Source organism: Achroia grisella, unplaced genomic scaffold (genome assembly GCF_030625045.1).
Source record: "Achroia grisella isolate CSIRO2021 unplaced genomic scaffold, CSIRO_AGI_Agris_v1 utg567, whole genome shotgun sequence".
NCBI classification, from domain to species: Eukaryota; Metazoa; Arthropoda; class Insecta; order Lepidoptera; family Pyralidae; genus Achroia; species Achroia grisella.
Genome location: NW_026712947.1, coordinates 1,019,267 through 1,037,695, shown reverse-complemented (window position 1 = coordinate 1,037,695; position 18,429 = coordinate 1,019,267). Strand labels below are relative to the sequence as shown.

The window sequence follows — 18,429 nt, the reverse complement described above, 5'->3', positions numbered from 1 at the left end:
AGATACAATACTTAATTACATTCCAGCCAAAACTGCAAACCGTAACAAATAAATAAACTATACACCTGTTCTGGTAACCGTACATACTCTATACCATATCTGAATAGCAAAATATAAGCTCCGGCACCACTATGAATATATAAACTGGCAATCTAGAACGTTCGCTCGCTCTCAAAGCGGCGACCCCTGACGCTGAAAAAGAGATGAGTGTGCAAACCAGAGGGAAATTATTTATTGATCCCTCACCGAGGTCAAAGGTCGGCTCGCTGTAAAACTGAATGCTACATACAAATAGAAATAGACTTTATTTCTATTTCTATTTAGTAGAGCATTCTAGTAAATAGTCTTTATTAAAATCCTAATATAAGCTGGAAATATGGAAGCTATTTAGCGAAGGCCGCTCATTGTTACCTCTATATTGTAATTATGTGTTTTTTTTTTATATTTAATTATATATTTATTCTTTATTGCACTTTTAAAAATTGTACGATTTGACGAGCTTAATGCCATATGGCATTCTCTACCAGCTAACCTTTATACATATTAATTTATGTAATTGTTATTTTCGTTCTGTGAGATGATAAAATAAAGAGGTTTTCATTCATCCATTAATAAGTACTTTTTAATAATCATATTTATTTTTTTATATATAGAAAACATACAGTTTTTTATCTATGACTGCGGCGGTAGGGAAAAAAATAAAACTTAACTTTCATAAGAAGCTAAAATGTCCTACATGAATAAATGATTTTTGATATTGATTTGACTTTATCTGCTATTGTGGGATAAAAGATAACCTACATCTGTCATTATGTTACTATCTGATGACCTCGGCGGTCTAGTGGTTTAGCACATTGCTTTATTTCCGATGGTTGCGGGTTCGATTCCTCGCACGGTACAAACATTAGTATTCATAATTATGAAATGTTTGTATTTATCTAGCTGTTTTCTATAATATTCATATGATATAACTATATATTTCCAAAAAATCTAAGTAAATATCAGGTGTCTCGTACTCGGAACACAAGCTCTGCTTACCATAGGACTAGATGGCGTTGTGTTAAATGTCCAGGGTAGTGTATTTGTATATTTCCGATGGTCGCGGGTTCGATTCCTTGATACACATGAATACAAACGTTTGTATTCATGTGTATGAATAAAATATCAATGAACTACATGTGTGCATTCAACTATAACATGACATAATTCAATGTTGCCAGTTTAATTTGTAGTTAAATACGTACACATTATTCTCAAACCAATTCCAACGAGATCCAATTGTAATCCAATTCTATATAAATTACTGATATCCGCGTCCACATTTAAATCAATTTCCTGAGCCCTACTTTCACTGTTTAAATTGTGATTAAAAGTTGGAAACATGAATATTATCATCATCACTACATATTATAAAACAAAGTCGCTGTCGCTGTCTGTCCATCCTTATGTATGCTTAAATCTTTAATACCACGCAACGGATTTTGAAGCGGTTTATTTTAATAGATAGAGTGATTCTAGAGGAAGGTTTATATATATAATACATGTACACTAGTGCGAAGCCGGGGTGAGTAACTAGTAACAAATAAATAATAAATAACCCTGGACAACTAACACAACACCTCCTACTCCCACGGAAAGCAGAGCTTGTATTATGAGTACTATATAACTGATATAAATACTTTTTTTAAAAATAGATACATAATGTACATAGCGAATCACCCAGATTGTTGCAAACAATCATACTTATAAATACATAAGTTTGCACCGTGCGTGGAAACGAACTCGCAACCATCGGAAGTAAAACAGTGTGCTAAACTGCTAGACCACCGAGGCCGTTTATGGGAGGGCTTTTTTCAGTGTTTATAGGGACTCATGCTGTTGTAGACCACCGAGGCCGTTCAAATTATATTTAAACTAAATATCTTTTTCAATGGGAGGGCTTTTTTCAGTGTTTATAGGGACTCATGCTGTTGTAATTCGGTTCCGGTTGAATAGAGACGGGATCGGTCGGAGCGGAGCTCTTAACAAAGTCTACGAATTGGTTTAGTTCATTACACTTTGATGGAATATATATACATTATAATAATACCTAAATACTGTAATAAAACACAGTATTCACCAAAACAAACATCGCGCAATTGTTTTCTTTTATTCTTAAAACTTTATTGCTGTAAATAAAACTTTATAACAATAGATTTTACTTTCTAATCCTAATTTATGCCTGTGTTAATTACTCCAAATTATTCATATTTACATAAAACAGGCTTCTGTATCACTCGTTAAAGATAATTTTTATTAGTCCCGGCGGCCTTACCATGACTTGACATTGTTAGTGGGTTGTTTAAATGTACCATTATAGTATTACAAAGCGTGTATTCAATGACCTAGCCGATCCGGTTGCCTTCTTTGTTCGACAACGAATGGTTTCGTTGATATCTATCCTAATATTATAAAGCTGAAGAGTTTGTTTATTTGATCGCTCTAATCTCTGGAACTAGTGGTTCGAATTGATTTTTTTTTGTTTTCGTTAGTCTATTTGGCGAGATCTTTTAAAATTTTAGCCTATATGTGATTCTATATTACTGTAAAGTTTCATGAAAATCCTTTCAGTAGTTTTTACGTGAAAGAGTAACAAACATCTATCCATACTCACAAACTTTCGCGTTTATAATATTATTAAGAGATAATTATAATACTAGCGCGTTGCACCATGTCCGCGGTTGCACCTTGAAATTTATAGCCAGGTATTCTGATGTATGAGCAATATTTCTGTAAAGTTTCACCAAAATCCAATCTGTTCAGTAGTTTTTGCGTGAAAGAGTAACAAACATCCATTATGAGCATAGATGGGATCGCCTATCTATCCATACATACTGACAATCCTTAGCATTTATAATATTAATAAAATAAAATTTTTAACTACGAGTAAGTCACGTTACACGTATCATTAAGATGAGTATTCGGCTTCATCATAAGAATGGCGCACGTCACTACATATGAGGAAAGAATGTCTATTATTACTGTGCTGGCCATGCGGCTTGGTATACTAAGGCATATAAAATGTACTCGTATATGTCTATGATACGGACTGTAGGGATAATCTTTATACAAAAAAAATCAAATTCATAAGCGGCTGAAATGTGAATGAATGAATGATTATTCATAAATAAAAGATTTTTGATTTGATACGATTTGATTTGATTTGGTAGACGTAGTTTGTGTCATGTAGAAAATAATTAATAACATAATTTTGTTTTGTTTCAGGATTGAGCTATCAACTGAATTGGTCATACAGTTGTAAGTAATTTATATGTATTATACATTTATAATTTCATTGTATAATAACTTTCAAATATAAACCCGAATAGATTAAAATATTCCCTTTTAACTTCGACAATAGCAGAGCTTAAATAACATTTCATAATAGTACACAATGAAAATTACAATTTCTTCAATCATCATTTAAAATGCAGAAACTCTTCTCTCTTTCTGTCCTCTTCATTTTAAACATAAGTTGTTTCTGAATGACTGACCATGACTGGTAGAATTTTACAGCTATTATTAATTGACTCTGCACCCGTATTACGCCTTCAAACGAGGCATCTTCAGCATCAAGTGTCGACATGGCATCACTAGCAATGGGGCCACATTTCCCAGTAGAATCTTCCTTACAGTCATTATTTATTGAATCTGCACCAGTATTACGCCTTTAGACGAGGCATCATCAGCGTCAATTGTCGACATGGCATCACTAGCAATGGGACCACATTTCCCAGTAGAATCTTCCTTACAGTCATTATTTATTGAATCTACACCAGTATTACGCCTTTAAACGAGGCATCTTCAGCATCAAGTGGCTACATGGGATTACTAGCAATGGAACCACATTTCCCAGTAGAATCTTCCTTACAGTCATTATTTATTGAATCTATACCAGTATTACGCCTTTAAACGAGGCATCTTCAGCATCAAGTGGCTACATGGGATTACTAGCAATGGAACCACATTTCCCAGTAGAATCTTCCTTACAGTCATTATTTATTGAATCTACACCAGTATTACGCCTTTAAACGAGGCATCTTCAGCATCAAGTGTCGACATGGCATCACTAGCAATGGGACCACATTTCCCAGTAGAATCTTCCTTACAGTCATTATTTATTTAATCTGCACCAGTATTTCGCCTTTAGACGAGGCATCTTCAGCATCAAGTGGCTACATGGCATCACTAGCAATGGGGCCACAGTTCCCAGTAGAATCTTCCTTACAGTCATTATTTATTTAATCTGCACCAGTATTTCGCCTTTAAACGAGGCATCTTCAGCATCAAGTGTCGACATGGCATCACTAGCAATGGGACCACATTTCCCAGTAGAATCTTCCTTACAGTCATTATTTATTTAATCTGCACCAGTATTTCGCCTTTAGACGAGGCATCTTCAGCATCAAGTGGCTACATGGCATCACTAGCAATGGGACCACATTTCCCAGTAGAATCTTCCTTACAGTCATTATTTATTGAATCTGCACCAGTATTACGCCTTTAGACGAGGCATCTTTGATAGACATATTCAGTGGATTACGTATACAGTTGTAAATATAATTTATTTCGTTCCGATTGCAGTTGCACGTTACATACAAACTGTTACTTAGCAACAATACTTATTTTAAATGTGATGGATTATACTTTTTCTACTTCAATCAATGTGCCTAATACGGTCCCTTAATCCATTACATTTAAGACATTCTACATCTCTACATTTAAATAACATACATAATATAAAACAATATACAGAAGAGTAAACAATAGAACTACTAGCAAAAAACATATCCAAAATTAAATCTGTTAAAAAACTAACGATTTCTGTTGGACCTATTATAATAAATTATATTTACAACTGTATACGTAATCCACTGAATATCTCTATCAGGTTATTGATAGAGATATTATGTTATTTAAACGAGGCATCTTCAGCATCAAGTGTCGACATGGCATCACTAGCAATGGGACCACATTTCCCAGTAGAATCTTCCTTACAGTCATTATTTATTGAATCTACACCAGTATTACGCCTTTAAACGAGGCATCTTCAGCATCAAGTGTCGACATGGCATCACTAGCACTGATGTCTAGTATTGTCTGTATTGTATGTGGCCCACATTTCCCCAATACTAACAATCCCCTCCACCATCATCAATAGTTTATTACACTTATCTTTTAATAAACACTATGTCATTAAATTGTAGCGTCACATCCGTCATATAATCGGATCACTCAAGACGTAATATGACGCAACGCTTTCCACTCCGTCTCTATTTATTTTTAAGCAGACAAAGGCTTTGTTCCAAAGATAACACTAATGGCTTCCTCGCAGCAGCAAACTCGCATTTGAACTTCGAATAAAGTGTTCAAAGTTTGAATAAATATTTGTATGAGTTCAAATATGATTAAACTTTCCTTTTAGCTATGGAATTTGTTCAAAATTTGAGCAAACGTCTACAGTTAGTTAAAAAAGTGTTTCGACGTTTGAACAATCTTTTGACTATATTAATTTATTATTTTAATTTAGTGATAAAATAATTATTAAGGAATTTAATTGTTCATTAAATGTCACACTGAAATCTAGCATTGCATTTAAATTGCAGAAGGATTAAACTCGTGTAGAGTCCATTTTCTAATTGCCCCCTTAATAGTTAAGTTGCCACTGTGTTGGTGGAAAACACTAATTTAGACACTTCTGTTTTCAAAAGTGCAAGTAGCAATAGGGACTGCTCAGTTGCTGAACTGCCGATTGCGGATACAAAAAGTCGCTAGTCTGCAGAGACTTTAATACTAAATGTTTCAGATGAAACGCAGTGGCCGGGCGTTTGCAATACCGGCTTCCAACAATCACCAATCAACATCATGACTAGAGACGCAGTGGAGGACATCCACGAGTCACACATCAGAGGGCCTCTGGTCATGAGAGGATACGGAAATGTAGCAGTCGCACCCATCAATAATGGACATACATGTAAGTCATGTTTTACAAATTTACGTACTAGCTGACCCAGCAAACGTTGTTTTACATTGAGACATATATAAATATATATTTATTTTTATGTATGTTTATTTGCAAGTATATTTGAAGACCTATTTACCTCTGTATGTTAGCTAAAATTGTAGGTTGTCCTTTCCCACCACTGCCCATCAACCACTTTCTGTTCTTACCTACTGTTTAGCTGGTAGAGAATGCCATATAGCTCGCCTGTCTTTTTTAAGTGTAATTATTACATTGTATATGTATGCTTAAATCTTTAAAACTACGCAACAGATTTTTAAATAGATAGAGTGATTCAAGAGGAAGGTTTATATATATATAATAAGTGTACACCCGTGCGAAGCCGGGGCGAGTAGTTAGTAAAAGAATAAATAAATATCTCGTATATATTTGTGAATAGTGAAATGGAACGTGGAAGAGGACTGGCCAGCTCCCGTGTTGTCAGGAGGTCCTCTGAGGGGCAACTACAGCCTGCTGCAATTCCACTTACACTGGCTCTCTGAACATGCCATCGACGGAATGAAGTTAGTACCTTATTTTTTTATTTCTAACATATATTATCCATTTGAGAAGTCCATTTGATCCAATTGAGAAGAACTGGCAAGAAACTCAATTGAATTACTTATTATTATTTTTTTAACATTAAATGAAAATCCCGCGCATGAACAACTACTGCCACACACTCACCATTCAAGTAATCGTTTAATGAGTAGACTTTGTAGGCTTTACAGTAATAGACTTTATTCATAATATTTAAAATTCATATGAAGATTACCGGTACAGTAATTTATATTTGGCCTTGAAATTAGCAAATGCATTATAAAAATTATAGAAATATAGGTTTCATATCTATTGAGACATTCCACGAAATATTCAAATCTATGTCCCATATCTTTCACATATGTAGGTTAATTGAACCTAGATACATAATACAAGTCATGGACCTTCGTATCACTTCGATGCATTTATTGATACTGATCAAATAATAGTAATTAATTCATTTACAATTATGTTACATTATTGTACAATATTCTCAACATATTGCTGAAGTTTGATAACAAAGGTCAAATGTAATTCTATTGTAACGATCATCAAAGCTTACCTATTGAAGTTATTAATTATTACTTAGTTAGACTGTCGAAGAAATAGAAATAATCTTTATTCAAATAAACTCAGTACAAGCACTTTCGAATAGTCATATTTTTTATTCTACCACTCATTCGGAACGCAGATTCATCACAAGAAATTTGTGTATTACTCTTTTGAATAGATGTTTCTTTATATAAATAATTACACAATGACTAGTAAGAGGCATGCGATGATGAACATATATAAATCTTTAGTGTATCTCTGTCTCACTTAGATACAAATAAAAAGTCTTATCTACATATGTATCTCAGCTTGATTGAGACCGGTTTATTTTGTAAGAAGGGTGAGACTACACAAGGGTAAGTATGATGGCATCTAAGGAAGCCATCCTCCGGAAAGGCAGCGCATTACTGACGATAAGGGGACAATGTATTACAAAGACGTACGTTGCCTACATTTTATATCTAAAAAGCAATTAAACTCGATAAGATCTATAATTACACATTATAATAAGTCTGGACAATTCATACAACCCCTGTTCTTCTATTATGACAGTATCGGTGGTCTAGTGGTGTAGCACACCGCTTTACTATCCGATGGTCGTGGGTTCGATTCCTCGCACGGTACAAACATTTGTATTCATGAGTATGATTGTTTGTATCGGTCTGGGTGTATTCTATGTATAATATGTATTTATTTACAAAAAAATGTATCCATGTATTTATATCAGTTGTCTAGTACCCATAACACAGCCCATGCTTAGCTCGGGACTAGATGGCGCTGTGTGATTTGTCATGAGATATTATTATTATATTATTATGGACTTTTTTCGAACTACTCTAATACTGTTGGACGCAGCTAATGTTTACAGCTTCAACGATAGGAAGCGAGTGCAGGCACTCCAAACCCGAGTAAAGACTTATGGAGCGCTTGGAGGCCAATTCCTGCCTAGTCTCAGTCTAAAGTCGTATACGTCACACCTTTCGAACCTCGTCGTAATTTCGATCCCCGTTTGAAGTAGATGGATATCGATTTTTTTAGCATAGAGGACAAACGCTTGCGACTGACCTTATAGTAAGTGATTACCGCCGCCCAGCTACGGCTACACCAAGGGAATTGCAAATGCTTTACAGGTCTTTTAAAAAGGAATGAGATATTTTCTTGAAGATTTCAATATCGTATCGATTAGACAACTTTTATAACTGATATGAATACATATATACATTTTTTTAAATACCTACATGTACATAAAGATTAAAGGTAGTGCAATATATATATGGCCTTGATATCATTTACTGACCTTTATAATAAATATATTGCACATAATCATTACGACAAATACTTGATACGGGTGTAATAATAGATAAATTAATATTGCTGTGGCTGTGACTTGACACAACTATAATTATAAATATCTGCAAAAAAAAAAAAATTATCTATACCTAAACATAATTTAATCCCCAAAGATATAATTTATCGTAAAATAGAACTGTCCATAATGAATAATAGCGTGTAGGTATACTAGTTAAAAAACAGCGTTGCCAGTTTCAATTTACAACTGAACTGAAGTAGCTAGTTGAAGAGGATGATGGGAATAGTGATAAAAAAATTACTTAATGAAGGGACAAAAGATCCTATGTCTAATCTATATATGAAGGATTTTGAGCTTTGAGTTTTCTTCACAAACAAAAACACCCTAGGTGTCTGTTCGTACCCCTCCGATCGATCCCCCGTCCAATTCAAACGGGGATCGATATTACGACGGTTTGAGCCGAGGTTCGAACCCCTAGCGGTGCCCTCAGACTAAAAGGCGGGAGTTGGCCTTCAGACGCTCCATAAGTCCTTCCGCGGGTTTGTTGTGCCATCTGCATTCGCGCCCTATCGTCCGGTGAAGCTGTAAAGGCCAGCTGCGGCCAATAGCATTAAAGTAGTCCGAAAAAAAGGACGATTTTTAAATACATACACTGTTTTAGAATTGGCTTTAAAAGATATAGCCCAGTGTTTTATTATTAAAAATTGAAGTCTGTGCAACAACTATTGCCATGCACGCTCGTCATTCAAGTAATCGTTTAGTGATTTAGGCTTTGCTCAATAAATATGATTACCTGATGTTTAGAATTTATTTAAGGGTAATTCCAGTACATCCTTTGGTATCTTATTGTATGTTTTTATACCTATTCCCATAAAAGACCTATTTCTAAAATATACTCTCCAGGCGCTGTTATTCTGTATAGGCTGTTGCCTTCAGATGAACTATTACTGAACTGATTACCCTATCTGGGATTACCGGATTGAAGATATATTATCTAGTTAATACATAATTATTATTTAATCTTTTATAATACATGTCTCTTATAAATAATTATGTTTATAATTTATCAATTGATTAAGTATTACCAATATTTCCTTATAAAAGATTTGTATGTCTGATCTAGATTGAAGGACAATTATGTTTTCCTTATTTCTTCGAAATGCCAAAACGATTTTGTCTTTAGATTTCTACACATACCTGCATAAATAAGAAATATTTTAATTGCATTTCTTATTTTGTTTAGGTATTTCAGTAGTCCATCCTCACTATAATATTAAAAAAGTGAAAGTAACTCTGTCTGTCTATCGCGCTTTCACGCCAAAACTACTGAACCAATTTAATGATACATAGATAGTGTAGACCCTCAGAAATCACATAGGATACTTTTTATGCCAAAAAAGGGTTGTAAGAAGTTGAAAGTGCAGATGAAAGGTTATATCTCTATGTATGAAAGTATCGTCATTTTTAAAGCTAGACATATATGGTGCTTGTAGGAACTGGTCTGCTCTTATCACTACCACTGATTTTAACTTATTGTATATTTGAAATTAGTGCTGGTGGGTAGTTTGTATTCACACGTTTCGACTTGTAAAATGTGAACTTACAAGGATTGTTTAAAAGAGCAACACACAAGTTTCTAGCTTATTCTTCTTGTGATGAGACAGCTTTCCGAATAAGCGGCAGATTAAAAAAAAAATTGTTGACTATTCTAAAAGTGCTTAAATTAAGTTTATTTGAATAAATGATTTTCTATTCTATGTCATTCAAAGTTTATAAATATTTTACCGTTTCCCACACAGATAAAGTTGCGGACACAGCAGCAGTTATAGCTAGTTATAATAATATAATATTTTATATATGTTTACGATGCTCAAGCTCTTGGTTATTATTAAAAATATATTAAATATTGTTCTTTTTTTTAAGGTATCCGTTAGAGATCCATTTGGTGCACGTAAAGACGGGGCTGACCGTCGACGAAGCCCTGGAACGACCGGATGGGCTGGCCGTTATTGGAATACTAACAAAGGTATCAATTACGACCCTTTACGTTGTAAATTTAACGATTTAAGATTACTTAACCTGGGCTCACATTATCAGGTTTAGACTGAACGCCCGTGTTGACAAAAGGAAAAAATGAAGAGCACCTTTTTTGTGTAGAATTTTTTAAATAAAAATTTGAAATATTTTGTTATCGTTATCGAGTTATTTTGAAAAAAAAAAGGCGTTTTTCAGCCCTTTTTTTAATTTTTTCATCCCTTTTCCGTCAGAATAAATCAAAATTTGTTTCTCAATATTATATTATTATTCATGTATTTGTGGACTTAGTTGTATATATTGCGCCAAACCTGGTCACATCATGGCTTAAATCAAATTTTTCTTAGATTATTAAACATTATTAAGATTCTATTGAAGAGTAGGTATATGTGTGTGTGTCAAATACATGGTAGTAAATATAGGCAATGTTTTTTTTATGGTATTAATGTATATTTTGAGCATAAATAAAAATATATATTATACTTCTTTATATAAACATATATTGCAAACAAATTATACATAAAAAAAAATCATATGTAATTTCATACTCCTTCGTCCGGGTAATTTTCGTAAAAAGGGGTACAAAGTTTTTGCTTAACGTATTAACATATATACTGTTCTTCAATCAGGTCGTTGGTGGATACGAAGAAGATAGCTCCTATGCTCTAGAAGAACTAATGCCGGTAATCCCTGGTCTTCTCAATGAGACAGAGGAGGGTGACACAACCGTAAAGCATATTGACATCACGTAAGTATCAATTACACTTTATTTTTACACTCTTTCCCTCTTTTCTTTCTTTAGGAGATAAAAACTATCGCTCCTAAGAATATTCTTCAATTCTTGTCCCTGACGGGTCTAGGTAGCGAACTTTGAAAAAGGGCGAGCACAATAGATGTATGTATAAAAAAAAATAAAGTATCAATTTAAGTGATTGATTTATGAGCTTTGTAAATTGTTTTATATAGCTGGAATGGTAATACTGACGGCCAACCTGACGGTAAATGGTAGCAGTATATACAATTTCATGTGTGATAATGATAACTATGCATTACTATATCAAAGCACTAAGATGTTCAGTTTTCATACTCTGTTATTTACCATGTGTCGCCGTTTAACCGAAATATTGTAGTATTTCGTATAACCGAAATACTATAATCAAGCAGGTTGGTGACTGAAATAGGTGAAACAGAGCTCCACACATAGATCTTAAAACAAAGGTCTTAAACCTATGACTAAAAATGAAAAAGGGTAATGTTTTATAGAAAACTAGCTACTCGCCCCGGCTTCGCCTGGGTGTACATGCATTATACACATAAACCTTCCTCTTGAATCGCTCTATTAAAAAAACCGCTTCATAATCAGTTGCGTAGTTTTAAAGATTTAAGCATACATAGGGACGGACAGACAGCGACAGCGATTTTGTTTTATATAATACTATGTAATGAAGACAATGCAAAAAATGTAATAGTGGCTATTAAAAATAACCTATAACCATATCTGAGCGTAAGCTACGCTATGTATAATGGATGATGAGATTCTGCTAAAGATATTTGCCAGATGATCACCAGTGGAAGTTGATGAATAAGAGTAAAATGAATCCGCTCAGTCATAATAAATTTATCAAAGTAGCTTAGTATAAACGTCAACTAGGGTTACCAACAAAGACATTGTACATTGCTAGCAACAATAATAATAACAATTCTTTGTCTATAAATATATCAGTATAAATTCAAATTTCAAATTCAAAATATCTTTATTCATGTAGGTCTATTACAGACTCTTATGATATGTCAAATCTACCGTCAGTTGTTTGGAATGATTTCGAGATGAGAAGAACTGACAAGAAACTCAGCTCGTATTTTTTTTTCAAATGTTGTACGTATACATACGTTACAATAATACTATTTCATTTAAATTCAAATTTGGGAGAATAGAGTGACCACCAGCAAATGCTATATAAAAAGAAATCAAAAATTAAAAAAATTAAAAAAGTACATTTATTAAATTTTGCCCTGGTTTTTAATATAGGTAAACCTGTGCCACAAAAGCCAATACAAGGTAGACATTAGTTCCCAACACACAATTGTCTATACACAACAATAATCTCCAGATTTTGCCAAAATGAAGACGCAACGTCACTACACATCCTATGTGGTTGTAGCCCAATCATGCATAAACGATATATCTCCTTTGAAAAGTTTACACTATCCTGAAGAGACAAAAACCATAGCTCCTAAGAATATCCTTCAATTCTTCTCCAGGTAGCGAACTATGAAAAAGTCGAGCACAGTAGATCTATGTAGATCGCAGTGCTATAGATCCTAACACCTGACAATAGCACAAACAAAATGAAATTAAATGATATTTATTCGGTAAATAATAAAAAAACTATAACACACATTAAACAAACAAAAAAAGCTCAAAACATTGCAACAATTACAAAAGAAACACAATATCAATACTAGACGCTTTTACATCCTTTATGAAAAGCTAAACCTACATGACACAACATTATTATATAGATATCATATTACATCTGAGATTAGTTGTTAATTATTTCATAAACCAACGTGATAAATGATAAATTATCTTATTAATTTATCTATTGTCTCGAATCTAAGCAAAATTTTCCATCATACATGGCAATATCCGGGATGCTTTCCAATAAACGATAAATCCTATTGTATGGTTTTATCTTAAGTTCTTTAAGTTCCAATGAAAATATATGAAAACCCTACTAATTATCAAATATTTATGATCTAGAAAGTCTTTAATAATATTATATGCTGTACTAATGTTGTTCCAAATAAATAATTCAAATTCAAATTCAAAAATAATTTATTTATGTAGGACATTTTAGCCGCTTATGGACGTCTAATTTTTTACATCACATATTAATTTTTTTCCCTACCGCCCAGTTCGGTATATAGATCCAATTGAGAAGCTGGCAAGAAACTCAATTGATTTACTTTTTTTTTTTATTTGCTATTAAATTTAAACTCAAAAGTTTTAAACACTAAATTGTGACAGAATCATGGTATTAATACGTGAAGCAAAAACTATACCCCTTTTTATGAAAACTGCTCGAACGGAGTATGAAATTTCACACACTTATAGTTTATATAGAGAAGTTGTTAATATTTTTTTTTAATTATGTATAAAAAATACACAAAATCACTAAATCAGTACTGGCAGCGTTCCCCCTTTGAATATCTAGACTAATTCTTTGTCCAAGGTAGCTGCCAGCTCTTCGGTCGTCTAACCTTTTCGCTATTAACGACTAAAATTTTAATTAATAATATTCGTCGAATATTATCTCTAAATTCGAGTCGATAGCTTCAAAACCTTGTTACGATGAATCTCAATTTCTCAAACTCGTTAATGAAGGGGTGCGAACATCTTCCAAGAGCGGGTCTTGTCCTTGACATCAACATCAATCAATGCCAACAGTTATCAAGAGTTCATGCTACACAACAAAGAGCGTGATAAATTTGGGGACCCTTAAAGTTATACTACGACAAAATAACAATACCATTACGAATTTTCAATAGATTTACAGTACGAAGAAATATAGTACTTCCTATTATTCGATACGATCACACTTTTATAGTTTAAATTACTTTTAACTACAGCTTCGTTCATGTTAATGGTAGTTTTGTAATTTTTTATTACCTTACTAATATTTTGAAGGCGAAAGTTTATGAGTATGGATAGATAAATGGATGGATGGATGTTTCTTACTTTTTCGCAAAAACTACTGAACGAATTTTAATGAAACTTTACAGTAATATAGCTTATACATTAGAATAACACATCAGTACATAGTATAAAATAAAGTCGCTGTCGCTATGTATGCTTAAATCTTTAAAACTACGCAACGGATTTTGAAGCGGTTTTTTTAATAGATAGAGTGATTCAAGAGGAGGGTTTATATGTATAATACATGTACACCCGGGCGAAGCCGGGGCGAGTAGCTAGCAGGCTATAATTTAAAGTAATACGTAAAATAGGTGAAATATAATGATAAATGTCAAATAAGTGTGATGCAGACGAAGATATAAGCTAATATCAATCATAATCTTATATAAATATTATAAACGCGAAAAATTGTGAGTATGGACGGATGTTTGTTACTCTTTCACGCAAAAAAAGTTTCATAAAAATTCGTCCAGTAGGACGAATTTTTATGAAACTTTACAGTAATATAGCTTATACATCAGAATAACACATGCCAGATCGATGAATGGGCGGAAGATCTCGCCAAATGGACTATACAATACAAAAATATACTGTTTTAAACTTGACGCGGTCATTATTTATACGTATAATTAGTAAAAATCACGGAATCTTACCACGTTTTATATTTATTTGCTGAGTTCCCGATATTTCGGTAATGTTTTAACCACCGTGATCACGGGTAAACTGAAGAGCAGCGGGTAGATGGAAAATTAACCTATTTTTTTTATGGGCAGACATATGCGTCTACCTTCACACGTCTTCGTTTGTTGCTACTACTGGAACTCGCTCGATATTCATCTCGGCAAACTTTACTAATTATATGTATTAACACAAACATAATTTTTCAATTCGAACCACTAGTTCCAGAGATTAGCGCGTTCAAACAAACAAGCTCTTCAGGTTTGAAACAGTTGCAATGCAGTTGAAATCGTAGGCGCAGTTAATAATCTGTCTAATATATTTGTATTGTTTCAATAGCCGGCTGTTCAGTCCTGAGCCTCAATTGTTTTACACGTACCACGGCTCTTTAACAACTCCATATTGCCAAGAAGTGGTCACTTGGATTGTGATGGACGTACCGCTCACTATATCTGATGTACAGGTGAGTTATTTATCTATTTTTTAATTTACTGTATATTATACTAACTGACCCGGCAAACGTTGTTTTGCCTTAAAATAAAAAAAAAATTTTGTGGTGGACTACCCCTAACATTTAGGGGGATGACAAATAGATTTTGGCCGATTCTCAGACCTACTCAATACGCTCACAAAATTTAATGAGAATCGGTCAAGCCGTTTCGGAGGAGTGAGAAGTGAGGAGGGAACGAAAACTGTGACACGAGAATTTTATATATAAGATAATGGTAGATAACTATTGACAGCCGAAACTCTTTATAAGTAAACCTGGACAATGTATTGTATTATTATATTACGAGTACTAGATTATTTGCTACTGATATAGAGATTTTTTTTTGTAAACACAGAAAACACCCACCAATATAAACAGTCAAACTCATAAATACAAATGTTCGCACCGTGCGAGGAATCGAACTCGCGACCATCGGAAGTAAAGCGGTGTACAGACCCGCTAAACCACCGAGGTCGTCATGCGTGTATTTATTTATCAACCTCAACTGGTGCCGCGCCAGCGTAAACCGTTAACGCAGGCGGGTGCACCATTCCATCATCATCTACAAAAATTGCAACCTATACAATTCTTCTACAGTACAAAGAATTCAGCAGAGTCAACGTGGGCGGTATTGATAATTACCGTAGTCTGCAGCGTTCGAATCGCATCGTTTACAGCTCAGTTCGTTCTTGTGCATACGCCCTCTCGCCTAGCTTCTTGGGTGTTCTCATCACTGTCTTCCGCTGCATCGCCGTTAAAACTACACAGCAGATCAAAAAAGGCCTCTGCTACGCTAACAATATAAAGAAAAAGATCTTTGGTAGTAACCTCGTCGAATGCAGCAAATTAGCCATTTCGTAAAACTATTGCTTCCCTTGTGATATTATTTAATTAACAAACTCGATCATGGCAAAGTTATACCATTGTGCCATAAAGCCTTTATATAAATCTACTTTATATTTAAGACAAGTGTGCGATATTGTATAAAATATATTTATGTACATAATATAAAACAAAACGCAAAATATATATAGTCAAAAGCATAAGATTACAGTTACGAAATTCTTTATATACCTTGAACCATAAACGTCATCTGCTTCTTCCTTATCCCTTGTTTATTTGAATCGGCGTAATGTTTTTTTATTGCATCCCTGTTTGCAGTCATCTCATTATTTACTCCCTTTCTTACCACATCATCTTTCACACAGTCCATCCATCTCTTTTTCCGCCTTTAACCCTTATAACGACCCACATTCATATGTGGACGGTTATAGCCATAAACAAAAACTGAAATGCTATTCTTGTCTATGGCATATCTCATGCCTTAGAGGCAATGGAACCACCATTGCTTCTAAGGCATGAGATATGCCTCCTGTATCAAAATTTATTACTCTATTTGAAACAGTAAGCATGTTCACGGCACATGCAGATGATACCGTTATCATACGAGGTACATGGAACTAAACCATGGTCACTCTATCTTTTTGTGACTCACTACTAATGTTAAATAGATATTGGATATCTTTTCTGTTATGCTATTGACTAGTTACTTTGCTCGTATCTGTTTATTTATATACCAAAATTCTTAACAATTATATGTTGGCAATATTATATTTTTTATTTACCATTTTGTATAATGGCAACTTTAAAGATTTGGAATGCACCGCATTCCAAATCTTTAAAATTCTCGGCTCTTCTGAATTTTATTATACATATAAACCTTCCTCTTGAATTATTCTATCTATGGTTGAAACTGCAGTAAAATCCTTTGCGTAATTTCAAAGATATAAGTGAACAGATAGCGGCAATTTTGTTTTATACTATGTAAAGATATGCTTATTCGATACAATGCAATTTCAGGCTTAGTACTGCATATAATTATGTACGCAATATATGATTAATATATGACCATTTAATATAGTTATTATTATTATATTGTGATAAAAATGTTGTTAAATTGTCACCTTTATTGCCGGATGTAATAGTTTACTTTGTTTTTGATGATTGCTGTCAAACCTTTTATTTAATAACTATAATCCTTCTTTATTATAACAGATTATATGTATTGCTTTTCGATATAGGCGCCCGATAACTAATCGGAACTATTAAATATTTTGTCACGCAATGTCTAGCCACTATCGTAAAACCCTTGAGGTTAATAATAGATTTACCGCCAAAAGAAATATTGTGCCAAAGTAATAGGCTGCCGGAGCCAGAACAAAAAAAAGTAGCAAGCTTGCAACTTCTAGGATCAAAATATTTTTTGTACGAATAGGTGTAACATTCTTTTTTACAAACAATTGTTTGCAAATATTTATTTTAAATGTTCTTTTCGCATATGCAATACCACTCAATTGATACAAACAAAATACAAATACAAAAAACTTTTGTATAAACATAGATTCAATTCTCATAAGGGCAGTGTCAACTCTTATAAAACGCAGTGATAATTACTCTGTGCAAAATGGAACAGCCAACATAATTAAAAAAAACCACCTCATCATTTTATTCTATGTTGATAAAGCACAGAGATCAAGATATACAGCCTTCTAATTAATTTAGGTAAAATTGTTATGTCATTACTACTCAAGAATTTCCGCAATGAAATAGTTGAACTACATTTTAAAATCAGATATGATGAACATATTTGTACAAAGAATATTTGTTTTATCATAAAGATACATGAAAACGGTATGGAAATTATTCTTTGCTGATTGTTTCAATCATGAAAATGGTCTATATAATTTTTATATTAAATTAAATATGACATGACGCTAAATATAGTTATTAGTATTATTAATATACAGAATTACAGATGTTATAATCCGCCTAATTCATTCCAACTCTAGTATTAATCTTTCTGATTAATCCTTGAGTTTTTTGTGAATTTTCTTTGTTTTGGTAAAATTAAATATTTTGTAAATTTTATTAGACAATACGTGATGGGTAATAGCATGTATTTCTTTGGAATTATATAAACTCGGTGGAGGGCGTCGATATTCGCAACACAGTTTTATACTTCTGTGAATATCATCGTTTCTTCAGTAAATTAGTACACATGTTCTCTGTTTTTTAAGTTTTAAACA

The 18,429-nt window shown here is 33.3% G+C and overlaps 1 protein-coding gene across 1 annotated transcript; it reads left to right on the top strand.

The window, feature by feature from the left end:
* The first annotated feature begins 5,851 nt into the window (after window positions 1-5,851).
* LOC131848706 (carbonic anhydrase 2-like) lies at window positions 5,852-16,599 on the top strand. Its single transcript, XM_059198643.1, has 6 exons — window positions 5,852-6,013; window positions 6,441-6,564; window positions 10,365-10,467; window positions 11,105-11,223; window positions 15,193-15,316; window positions 15,941-16,599. Exons 1-6 carry the CDS (start codon window positions 5,905-5,907, stop codon window positions 16,202-16,204), a joined length of 843 nt encoding a protein of 280 aa, XP_059054626.1. The 5' UTR covers window positions 5,852-5,904; the 3' UTR covers window positions 16,205-16,599.
* Window positions 16,600-18,429: the final 1,830 nt, after the last annotated feature.

Bases quoted from the DNA above. Each gene is read 5' to 3' on its own strand.
- LOC131848706 (XM_059198643.1), top strand. From the start codon at position 5,905: ATGACTAGAGACGCAGTGGAGGACATCCACGAGTCACACATCAGAGGG. The intron at 10,468-11,104 runs GTATCAATTACG...TTCTTCAATCAG, and splicing joins TTATTGGAATACTAACAAAG to GTCGTTGGTGGATACGAAGA. The intron at 11,224-15,192 runs GTAAGTATCAAT...TTGTTTCAATAG, and splicing joins GTAAAGCATATTGACATCAC to CCGGCTGTTCAGTCCTGAGC.